The following is a 12760-nucleotide window of genomic DNA, read 5'->3' on the forward strand; positions in this document are numbered from 1 at the left end:
CCCAAGCCTGCATGCAAAAGATGGAGGGGTGGGCGCAAGGCTAGCAACCCCATCCCAAAGCTACAGAAACACCAAAAACCCTCAACCCTGGCAGAGTTACCTGGAATGGACTCTGCAGAGAGTGGTGCGGACAGCCCGGCGCATCTGCAGTTGTGAACTAACCATGATTCAGGACATTTACAAACACAGGTGTGTAAAAAGGATCACTGGGGACCCCAGTCACCCCAACCACAAACTGTTCCAGCTGCTACCCTCCGGGAAACGGTAAAGCCAGGACCAACAGGCTCCGGGACAGCTTCTTTCACCAGACCATCAGACTGATTAACTCACACTGATTTGAGTGCATTTCTAGTTACATTGACTGTCCTATTTATTATAACTTATTATAAGTTAATTACTATGATTGCACATTTAGACAGACGTAACGTAAAGATTTTTACCCCGGAGGTATGTGAAGGATGTAAGAAATAAAGTCCGTTCAATTCAATTAGGAGGATCTTAAGATGGCCTGTGTTTGGGGAACAACTTGAAGGACTGGCACTGGGCAGAGAGCTGTGGTGAGCTGGTGGTGAGGAGTGATGGGCTTAACTAAGTATGTGGCAAGCTCCTGCGGACAGCAATGTTGAGGAACAGAGCTGGCTGAGGGGAGAAATATTGGACCCAGATAAGAGGCAGCATCATTTTCTTTGACACCCATCCGATGGAAAGCTGACAAAGGGGCAGAACCTCTGACGACGTAAACTGACTGTTCCTCGGTCAATACACGCATGGAAACTGTTAAGTATCTGCGGAGCAAGAATCGGTAATGGAATCATAGGATTAAACGTTCTCACTGAGTCATGATAGCAGTGGCAGAAGCTGGGCAATTGACAGAGCAGGGACAACTAAATGGGCAACACACATCAAAGTTGCTGGTGAACACAGCAGGCCAGGCAGCATCTCTAGGAAGAGGTACAGTCGACGTTTCAGGCCGAGACCCTTCGTCAGGACTAACTGAAGGAAGAGTTAGTAAGAGATTTGAAAGTGGGAGGGGGAGGCGGAGATCCAAAATGATAGGAGAAGACAGGAGGGGGAGGGATGGAGCCAAGAGCTGGACAGGTGATTGGCAAAAAGGATACGAGAGGATCATGGGACAGGAGGTCCGGGAAGAAAGACGGGGCGGGGGGGGGGACCCAGAGGATGGGTCAGGGGTATATTCAGAGGGACAGAGGGAGAAAAAGGAGAGTGAGAGAAAGAATGTGTGTATATAAATGAGTAACAGATGGGGTACGAGTGGGAGGTGGGGCATTAGCGGAAGTTAGAGAAGTCAGTGTTCATGCCATCAGGTTGGAGGCTACCCAGACGGAATATAAGGTGTTGTTCCTCCAACCTGAGTGTGGCTTCATCTTTACAGTAGAGGAAGCCGTGGATAGACATGTCAGAATGGGAATGGGATGTGGAATTAAAATGTGTGGCCACTGGGAGATCCTGCTTTCTCTGGCGGACAGAGCGTAGGTGTTCAGCAAAGCGGTCTCCTAGTCTGCGTCGGGTCTCGCCAATATATAAAAGGCCACATCGGGAGCACCGGACGCAGTATATCACCCCAGCCAATTCACAGGTGAAGTGACAACCAAATGGGCCTGCTGCGGAATGACAATAAATAGTCTTCAATCTTGAAGGGCCTTGTGGAAAAGTTAGGCAGTCCACGTCCTGATCAGCCATTATTGAATGGCAGAGCAGACTCGATGGGCCAGATGGCACGACAGTGCCTTTACTTCCTTCGCAGACTGTGGACTTTCGGCATGACATCAAAAACTCTGATAAACTTCTATGGATGTGTATTGACTGGCTGCATTACGGAAACACCAATGCCTTTGAAGGGAAAATCCTACAAAGGGCAGTGGATTCGGCCAAGTACATCACGGGTAAAGCCCTCCCAGCCACTGAGCACACCTACATGAAACGTTGCCGCAGGAAAGCAGCATCCATCATCAGAGATCCCTACCACCCAGGCCATGCTCTCTTCTCACTATTAAAGGCATCCGTTAGTCTTGCGAGACCATGGATCTGCGCCTGGAAAGTCTTCACTCTCCAGGGCGCAGGCCTGGGCAAGGTTGTATGGAAGACCGGCAGTTGCCCATGCTGCAAGTCTCTCCTCTCCACGACACCGATTGTCCAAGGGAAGGGCATTAGGACCCATACAGCTTGGCACCGGTGTCGTCGCAGAGCAATGTGTGATTAAGTGCCTTGCTCAAGGACACAACCCGTTGCCTCGGCTGGGGCTCGAACTCACGACCTTCAGGTCGCTAGTCCAAAGCATTAACCACTTGGCCGCGTGCCCACTTTTCACTGTTGCCATCAGGTAAAAGGTAAAAGAGCCTCAGGACTCATACCACCAAGGTCAAAATGTTATTATCCCCTTAACCATCAGGCTCTTAACAAAAGGGGATAACTGCACTCACTTGCCCCATGCATTGAGATGTTCCCACAACCACTGATCTCACTTTACAGACTTATGGTTATCTCATGTTCTCGTTATTTATTGCTATTTATTTATAATTGCATTTGCAGAGTTTGTCGGCTTCTGCACTCTGGTTGATCTTTCATTGATCCTGTTTACAGTTACCATTCTATAGATTTTCTGAGGATGCCCGCAGGCAAATGAATCTCAGGGTTGTATGTGTTGACGTGTATGTACTCTCATAAACTTGAACTCCTGGTCCAGTTTGTTACATTCCAACAGTGCTGCCCGCCCACTGGGTCTCCGGCCACCACCTCCCTGCCCACGGTACCTAACTCCTGAAGGGGCTTCTCCATGTCCTCCTCGGAGAAGACTTTGCGGGGGAAGGAAGTCATGAGGTTGAAGTTGTCGTTGCTCTCCTGCTGCTGCAGCTGGACGTAGAGCCTGACGGCCGCCAACTGCTCCCGGCTCTTGAAGGACTGCGTGAGCTGCGTGCCATCCAGTAACCGGATCTGGGGAGGGGAGAGCGAGGCAAAGGCAGTGAGTCGTCGACACAAGCAGTTCGGCAGATGCTGGAAATCCTGAGACACAGACACAAAATGCTGGAGGGACCCAGCAGGCCAGAAGAGGGAATCTGATTGGAGATGACAGTGGAGCATGGACGAAAGGGAAGAATGAGGGGCAGGTGAAGAGAAAGTGTGAGGGGGAAACCCCAAAGGGGACAAGAAGTGAATTGCAAAATATCTTTGTCATAGCAAAACGTTAAGAAGCAGTTCCAGCTCATGAGGGGGAGCAGAGGGGTTAGTCGAGTGGTTTCTCAGGAACAACCCTGCACTCAATGTCAGCAAGACCAAACACCTGATCAGGCATCCGTTAGTCTTGTGAGACCATGGATCTGCGCCTGGAAAGTCTTCACTCTCCAGGGCGCAGGCCTGGGGAAGGTTGTACGGAAGACCGGCAGTTGCCCATGCTGCAAGTCTCCCCTCTCCATGCCACCAATGTTGTCCAAGGGAAGGGCATTAGGACCCATACAGCTTGGCACCGGTGTCGTCGCAGAGCAATGTGTGATTAAGTGCCTTGCTCAAGGACACAACACGTTGCCTCGGCTGGGGCTTGAACTAGCGACCTTCAGATCACTAGACCGACGCCTTAACCACTTGGCCACGCACCAACACAAAGAGCTGATTGTGGACTTCTGAAAGAGCAAGACACCCACCAGTCCTCGTAGAGGGATCAGGTGGAGGGAGTGAGCAATTTCAAGTTCCTGGGTGTCAATATCTCCAAGAACCTAACATTTTCATGCAGCTATAAAGGAGGCAAGATAGTGGCTATGTTTCATTAGGGGTTTCAGGAGATCTGGTTTGTCAACTAAAACACTCTAAAGCTGCTACAAATGTACAATAGAGAGCATTCTGATGGGATGCGCTGCTGACCGATATGGGGGTGGGGGGCACCGTGCAGGATCGAAGTAAACTGCAGAGAGCTGTAAGATTAGTCAGCTCCATCACGGGCACCAGCTAAAACTTCTTCAAGGAGTGGCGTACATCATTAAGGACCCCCATCACCCAAGACATCCCCTCATCTTACGGTTATCGTCGGGAAGGAGGTACAGGAGTCTAAAGGCACACACTCAGTGATTCAGGAACAGCTTCTTCCCTTCTGCCATCCGATTTCTGAATGGACATTGAACCCATGAACACTACCTCACTACTTTTTTTTTAATTTGTTTTTTCCCTGCCACTTATTTTTAACAACTATTTAATAGACATATACTTCTTTAATTTATTAATTAACAGGATGTAGGAGTCGTCAGCTAAGCCAGCATTTACTGCCCATCCCTAGCTGCCCTTGAGAAGGTGGCTTAGGTTAGTTTAGTGGGTTTTTTTTCTCCAGTAGAAAATTTTGAGAAGGTGGGTGATGAGCTGCCTTCTTGAGCCGCTGCAGTCCCTGAGGTGTAGGTACACCCACAGTGCTGTTAGGGAGGGGGTTCCACGATTTTGACCCAGGGAGAATGAAGGAACGGCGATGTGGTTCCAAGTCAGGATGGTGAGTGACTTGGAGGGGGATTTCCAAGTGATGGTGTTCCTAGGTATCTGCTGTTCTCGTCCTTCTAGATGGTGGTGGTCGTGGGTCTGGAAGGTGCTGCCTTGGGATCTTTGCTGTGTTGTTGCAGTGCGTCTTGTAGATAGTACACACTGCTGTAAGTGTTCATCGATGGTGGAGGGGAGATTTGGCGGAGTGGTAATTACCACCGGATCAGTAATCTAGAGACCCAGTTATACACTGGGGTCATGGATTCCAATCCCACCATGGCAGGCGGTGAATTTGAATTCAATAAAAATATCCAATGAAACCTTGTCAATTGTAAAGACCCATCTGGTTCACTGATGTCCTTTAGGGGGGAGGAATCCTGCCGTCCTTACCTGGTCTGGCCTATCTGTGACTCCAGACCCACATTTGTGTTTGACTCTAAACCACTAAAAAGAAAATATACTTTCTGTAGTTCAGTTTTTCCCTCTATATTTATCATGTCCCGCTGCCGTAAAGGAATTCCATGACATATCCCAGTGATACTAAGCCCGATTTTGATTCTTGGTTCTGAGGCGACAGGGATTATTCCATCGCAGCGACCATCAGCTCTCTGCCTGCCCGCCACAGGGCAACCGAAAGGTGGAGGCCCCCAGCTCTGAAGTACTCACCTGCAATCGGCATTCATCGTACTCCCGCTTGACCGGAGGTGCTTGGCTGGACTGGGGAACCGCTGGCGTTGGCTGTGCCGGGGAAGCTGCAGCTGTACCTCCACCACCAAACTACAGACCACCGTGGGTTTGGGGGGTGGGGGAAGTGTGTGGAGAAGGTGGGGATAAAAAATGACAAGTTTCAAAGAGGCGTTAATGCCCCTCCTCCCCTTCTTATCCCATCCCTTATCTATTTTTATTTCCCTCCCCTTTTTTTTCCTTCTCTCTCTCTCTCTGTCCCTCTCACAATCACTCCTAGCCTGCCCTCCATCTTCCTCTGGGGTCCCCTCGCCCTTTCTTTCTCCCTAGGCCTCCTGTTCCATGATCCTCCCCCTTCTCCAACTCTGTATCCCCTTTGCCAATCAACCTTCCAGCTCTTGGCTCCATCCCTCCCCCTCCTGTCTTCTCCTATCATTTTGGATCTCCCCCTCTCCTTCCCCCTCTCAAATCTCTTCTTTCAGTTAGTCCTGACGAAGGGTCTCGGCCCGAAACGTCGACCGAACCTCTTCCTACAGATGCTGCCTGGCCTGCTTAACCCTAGCCTAGTCCCAGGGCAACTTATAATGCCTGGCACATCTTTGGATTGTCGGAGGCCGGAAGGAGCTACTCCACGTCGTAACTCATCGAAAATAAATAACACTCAGCTTTCGTCTTTAGAGGGTGCAGAAGAGATTTACAAGGACGATGCCTGAACTGAAGGGTGAGAATTATAGGGAGAGGTTGGTGACGCTGGGTCTTTATTCCTTGTGTAACAGGATAATGAGGCAACCGCACACAAGTTTATACTATTGTGAGGGGTAGGGATAAGGTGGATGGTCATAGTCTTTTCCCCAGCGTTGGCGAGTCGAAAACTACCAATACAAGAGGCAAGAGGGGTGGTAACTTCTTTACACAGAGGGTAGTGAGCACCCGGAACGAGCTCAAAGACGGGTGACTGAGACAGGTACAGTTACAGCAGCTGAGGGGCATTTGGAGTGGCGTGGGGGTGAGGGTTTCGCTCCGAATGTGGAGGCGCAGGGGTGTTGCTGCGAACGGAATGGGCCAGTTGGGCCGAAGGGCCTGTTGCCAGGACATGGCCCTTCCTGGAGGACACCCACTGGGATCACAGGGAGGTGCTGCACAATTACAGTTGGCTGCTGGGACTGGAGGGGAAAATGGGGCAGAAGGTTTTCACCCAGAGGAGGGCATCTGGAACTGACCACAGGTCATTCCCATGATCGATTTGGGGGAGGTGGTACGGATGTGAAATAACACCCTCCACCCCGTCCTTGCAAGGTCTAAACTTGTGAAGGGAACTCTGGTTTATGCTACTCACCTTCAGGGCTCTCTCTGCCTTGTCTCTCTCGATCTTCTCCCGAACTCGCTGCCTGAAAAAGTGGAAGAGATGAAGGTCGCTGGTCAAGAGAGACGCATCAGAGAAACACACCCACACACAGAACGCTGGGGGAACTCAGCAGGCCAGGTAGCACTTATGGAAAAGGGTAAACAGTCGGCGCTTCGGGCCGAGACTCTTCTTCAGGACTGAGAAGGAAGGGGAAAGATGCCGGAATAAAAAGGTTGGGGGGGGGGAGAAGAGAGGAGGTTTTGCTGCAAAGTAGCACCTCATTCTGTCCGGGTACCCTCCAACCTGATGGTATAAATATCGATTTCTCCTTCCGGTGAACAAATTTCACCCCTCCCACCTTCCTCCATTTCTCCCAGTGTCCACTCTCCTCTCCTGTAGAGATTCTTTCTTCTCCAGCCCTGGACTTTTACCACCCACCTGGCTTCACCCATCATCTTCCAGCTAGCCCCCTTCCCCTCCACCCCTCACCTTTTTCTGCACTCTTCCAGCCTTAGGTAGGTCTTTCCTGAAGTCAGGTGACCAAAACTGCACACAGTACTCCAAGATAAGCCTCACCAATGTCTTACACTACTTCAACATAACATCCCAACTCCTGGACTCAATACTTTGACTCATGAAGGTCAATGTGCCAAAAAACTTTCTTTACGACCCCATCAACCTGTGCCGTCACTATCAATGAATTATGGACCTGTATTCCCAGATCCCTTTGATCTCCTGCCCTACCACTCATCATGGAGGACCTACCCTGGTTGGTCCAACCGAAGTGCAACACCTCGCACTTGTCTGCATTAAATTCCATCTGCCGTTTCTCCAGCTGGCCCAGATCCCTCTGCAAGCCATGATAGCCTTCCTCGCTGTACACTACACCCCCCAGTCTTGGCGTCATCCACAAATTTACTAATCCAGTTAACCACATTATTATCCAGGGCATATATATCTACATGACAAATAACAATGGACCCAGCATCGATCCCTGCTGCACCCGACTAGTCACAGGCCTCCAGTCAGAGAGGCAACCATCTACTACCACTCTCTGGCTCCTCCCACAAAGCCAATGTCCAATCCAATTTACTACCTCATCTTGATTGCCCAGCGAATGAACCTGCTTGACCAACATCCCATTCGGAACCCTCACAAATGCCTTGCTAAGGTCCATGTAACCAACACCCACTGCCACGCCTCACCAACTCCTGCAGAGTTCAAGAAGATTGACTTCAAAGAGAGGTTGGATGGAAATAAAGACTGCTGGACAAGGGCTGAAGACCTGTTGCTCAGCGGACTGATCGAGTGTAACTTTGTATGACATTGTCCAACGTAAATTCTTCAAATGCTGAAAGATGAAAGCAACAGTGCTATGAAACTCCCTCCGCACCATCCCATCACACACTCCCGGGGTCAGACACAGAGTGAAACTCCCTCTGCACCATCCTACCACACACTCCCGGGGTCAGACACAGAGTGAAACTCCCTCCGCACCGTCCCATCACACACTCCTGGGGTCAGACACAGAGTGAAACTCCCTCCACACCGTCCCATCACACACTCCTGGGGTCAGACACAGAGTGAAACTCCCTCCGCACCGTCCCATCACACACTCCCGGGGTCAGACACAGAGTGAAGCTCCCTCTACACCATCCCATCACACACTCCCAGGGTCAGACACAGAGTGAAGCTCCCTCTACACCATCCCATCACACACTCCCAGGGTCAGACACAAAGTGAAGCTCCCTCCACACCGTCCCATCACACACTCCCGGGGTCAGACACAGAGTGAATCTCCCTCCGCACCGTCCCATCACACACTCCCAGCGTCAGAGACAGAGTGAAACTCCCTCCACACCGTCCCATCACACACTCCCGGGGTCAGACACAGAGTGAAGCTCCCTCTACACCGCCCCATCACACACTCCCGGGGTCAGACACAGAGTGAAGCTCCCTCTACACCGCCCCATCACACACTCCCGGGGTCAGACACAGAGTGAAGCTCCCTCTGCACCGTCCCATCACACACTCCCGGGGTCAGACACAGAGTGAAGCTCCCTCCACACCGTCCCATCACACACTCCCGGGGTCAGACACAGAGTGAAGCTCCCTCCGCACCGTCCCATCACACACTCCCGGGGTCAGACACAGAGTGAAGCTCCCTCCGCGCCATCCCATCACACACTCCCGGGGTCAGAAACAGAGTGAATCTCCCTCTACACTGTCCCATCACACACCCCCGGGGTCAGAAATAGAGTGAATCTCCCTCTACACTGTCCCATCACACACTCCCGGGGTCGGACACAGAGAGGAGCTGTGCTGACTGAGCTGGGAGAAATCGAAGGAAAACTACTGGATAAAGTTCGTGGAATACTTTGGAGGTGGCTCTAAAAGTCTCTTGGACAACTGAGTGAGTGACGGCGTTGGCGTGGAAGCTCGGTGTGGAGTTTTTGCTGCCGGTTTGGACTGGGTTTGTTGGCGGCTGCTTACTGCGTAGCTCCCAGCTGCGGCCGCTGGCAACTCGCCAGTAAGCCGGTTCGCTCCAAAACCGGAGGCAAACGCCGTCGTTTTCCCCCCATTGACATCGGGGCAACGTTCCTCCTCCATTGTTTTCCTGATTTTTCGTCCGGTGTCGGTGCCGGAGCATCTGGAAGGACGTTTCGGCCTCTCCCGGCCTGGGTCTCTGCAAGTCCGACGGAGCCTTTCCTGGCGCCGAGCCAGCGAGGAACTGTCGACTGCAAACTTTCCCGGCCAGTTATTCGACTCGCTCCAGGACTTCTAACTGGCACCGCCGCAAAATTCTCGGACTGGAAAGAGCGCCAGCATGCCGGACCGGTCTCCAGGGAGTCGCGGGCCTTCGGGGAGTTACGCAAGGGCGGCTGCCTCCCCGGCCTCGGACAACGCCCTGTTTCGGTCGGTGAAGGTGGAACGTGGGGTGCAATGTATTTTGCGCCCTGGAATGACACTAGAAAAGTGTACGGAGGCAATGGAGGACCTTGTGGGGAAAGGTGGTATTCTGGCCACCGAGAAGGAGTTCGGAAAGGCGGTGTTCTATCTGGTGAATGAAGAGCTAGTGCACCGGGCCCTAAGCAGGGGAGTCACGGTGGACAACATCTTTTTACCTATGGAGCTGGTGACGGCCCCCACGCAACGTATCGTGCTTGGGCATGTTAAGCCTTTCATTCCAAATGAGGACTTGCTTCCCCCACTGGCCCGTTTAGGGCAAGTAAGGTCGGAGATTACTGCCATCCGACACAAATTTAAGAGACGCACCCTCCGCACCGTAATCTCTTTCCGGCGTCAGGTTTTCATGCAGCTGGAAAGGGAGGACGATGTTGAGGGCCGCTTTACTGTCCGGCACGAGGGAGTAGATTATCAGGTGTACTGGAGCTCCGAGCGCCCATGGTGCCATGCGTGCAGGGAGGTGGGGCACTTTCGGAGGGACTGTCCTGCCGCCCGGAACCCGAGGGAGCCCACTTCGGGCACCAGTGCCGCAGCTACCTCTGCCCCTGATCCTACTCCTGCGCGTGCGCCTGCACCTGCATCTGACCCTGCCCCCGCCCGTGATCCTGCCCCAGCCCCTCACCCTGCCCCTACCCCTACCCCTGTCCCTACTTCTACGGTTGGGTCGGTCCCTGCTTCTCTCCCTGTAGTTCAGGTGGGGGACGGGGTGGAGTCTGTGCGGAGTAAGAAGGCAAAGGGGAAATCCAAACATAGTAAGAAGCGGGCCTTTGAGGCCGCAGAGCTCACACCCATTTCGTCTGAAGTGGAGCGTGGGGCTCGGGGAGGTGCGCAAGCAGACGGGGCGATGGAAACAGAAGGCGACGCCCCATCGGTGAAGCCTGCACCTGTGTGCTCCTCCAGCGTGAAGAGGAGAAGGGAACGTTCCCGCAAGAGGGCAGGGGATGTAGATGCGGGGGAGTCCCAGGAAGGGGTGGGAATCCGGGTAGGGGTTGGTTCTAAACCTGAGTCCTCAGATGTAGCCACCAGTCCTGGGGTAGATGGTGTGGTTGTGCAAAAAGCTTGTGATAGGCCTGTTTGCACAAATGAGGCAGCCCTGGAGGCCTCCACCCAGGACCTACAAGACAGCGCCTCTCTGGAGGCCAGTGTACCGAATAGTGTAAGAGGAGACGAGGCAAAGCTCTCTCATTCTCAGCACCAGGCGGCTTATGAATCCCTTGGACCAAAGGTGCCGGGTTCCCCTCTATGCCTGCCCCCTAGGGAGGACGATATTCTGTGCACATCGACCCCAGCAATAAATGACTTGCAGGGAGTCCCTGGGGATTGTCTCTCCACTGTCGCAAATGTGGATGAGGCTGATGCGACGGTGGAGAAGGCAGGTAAGAGCGAGGTGCCCGCTGCGCGGTGTGGGTCGCAGGCGCAGCCATCTATTGGAACATGCGGGGAGGCCGATGGGGATTCTGTCTGCAGTGACGGGTTGGAGGGGGACTCTTTCGATAGTGAAACAATGGACATCCTCACCCCTCCTGAGAAATCCCCATTGATACCTGTAGAGGAAATTAAGCATTTCATTCTCACCTCTGAGGGTGCCAAGCACCGGCCTCAGCTAGCCTCGCTTCGCTGGCCCAGCATGCCGAGGCTGGTGAGGTCCCTGCGAGTCATCCTCAGACGAAAGGGAAAGGGAAAGAGGAATGCGGTGGTGGGGAACGACAGACGGCAACTAAAATCTTTCCTGGATGACCTAGTAAGGGACATCAGAGGGAGAAGCAGCCTCGCTCCTACGGGGGATGGTGGGTCACAGGGTGTTGCTGGTACCGCTCGAGCCCGGAAAGCAAAAGGTATCCTTGCTTTCTTTCCGGACAGTGTGGTGGAAGGCGCCTCCGCTCTCACCGAAATGGGCGCAGCTGCTGAGACCTAGAGTGTTCCCGCCATGAAGCTTACCATAGCTACTCTCAATGTAAACGGCAGCAGGGGTCCTCTTCGCAGGCATAACAATCTCTCAGTCCTCAGGGATGGGCGGTATACGGTGAGTTTCCTGCAGGAAACCCATACCATCCCTGGGGACGAGTCTGCTTGGCTCCTAGAGTGGCAGGGCAGGGTCTACATGAGCCACCTCAGCTCCATTTCTAGCGGGGTGGCGATCCTGTTGGCCCCGACCTTCCAGCCAGTAATTGAAAGAGTCCAAGACGTTGTGCCCGGCCGTCTGCTCCACCTGGTTGTGCGCCTGGATGGCGTACCATTGCATTTTATCAATGTGTACGCTCCCAGGCGCGGTGTGATGCAGACGCGCCTATTCTGTCAGCTGTCCACCCTGCTGAGCTCCATCGATCCTGGGGACTGCGTAATCCTCGGGGGAGATTTCAATTGTACCCTCGAGGCGGAGGACCGTTCGGGCCTCCAACGCGACCCAGCATCAGCAAAAAAGTTAAAGGAGCTAGTCGGCTCCTTTGACTTGGTGGACAGCTGGCGGAATTTTCACCCCAACTCTAGCGCCTTCTCGAGAAGGTCTAGAGAAGGAGGTTCCAGGATAGACCGCATTTACATCTCTCGGGCCTACGCCTCCCGCGTGTCGGCGTCCTCCATGCGGCCAGTGTCGTGCTCGGATCATCACCTTGTGTGGATGGAATTTATTCCACTACACCCTCGGGTGGGATCCGGGTATTGGCATTTTAACAACCGGCTGCTGGAGGACAGCCGTTTCCGGGATTCGTTCCGAGCGTTCTGGGTCTCCTGGAAGGAGAGGCGGAGAGAGTTCTGCTCCCTACGGCTATGGTGGGATGTGGGCAAAGCCCACATCCGGTTTTTATGTCGGGAGTACACTAGGGGGTCGACCAAAGGGCGGGGCTCTGAGATTGAGCGGCTTGAGAGAGCGTTGCTTGACCTGGAGTCCCGCCTCGGTCCGACCACTGGAGACCAGCAGCTGTGGCAGGAATACCAGGAGAAGAAGGACGCACTAAGGGACTTGCAGCTTCAGCAGTCCCGAGGTGCGTACGTGAGGTCACGGATCCAAATGCTGCAGGATTTGGACCGTGGCTCACCCTTCTTCTACTCGTTGGAGAGGTGGCGGGGAGTTCAAAAGCAGCTAGTGGAATTGCTGGCTGCCGATGGCTCCTCCATCACGGACCCTGATGGAATTAACAACGAGGTCCGTTCATTCTATCGGTCCTTATTCTCGCCTGATCCGTCAAATGCGGAGGCGTGCAATGAGGTCTGGAAGGATTTGCCTAAGGTCAGTCCAGAGGATGCAGTGCGTCTGGATGCCCCCCTGACTCGGGAGGAGCTGTCCACTGCCCT

The 12760-nt window shown here is 53.3% G+C and overlaps 1 protein-coding gene across 1 annotated transcript in view; it reads right to left on the minus strand.

The window, feature by feature from the left end:
• The window catches only part of ubxn1 (UBX domain protein 1), a 38387-nt gene that overhangs the window by 1199 nt on the left and 24428 nt on the right, over positions 1-12760 (minus strand). Inside the window, exons 7-9 of the mRNA XM_063036192.1 lie at positions 6494-6545; positions 5140-5250; positions 2772-2952 (exon numbers count right to left, since the gene is read on the minus strand). Coding sequence (XP_062892262.1) covers positions 2772-2952; positions 5140-5250; positions 6494-6545 — 344 coding nt within the window. The remainder of the gene's footprint in view (positions 1-2771; positions 2953-5139; positions 5251-6493; positions 6546-12760) is intronic.

This window comes from Mobula hypostoma, chromosome 30 (assembly GCF_963921235.1).
Source record: "Mobula hypostoma chromosome 30, sMobHyp1.1, whole genome shotgun sequence".
NCBI lineage: Eukaryota > Metazoa > Chordata > Chondrichthyes > Myliobatiformes > Myliobatidae > Mobula > Mobula hypostoma.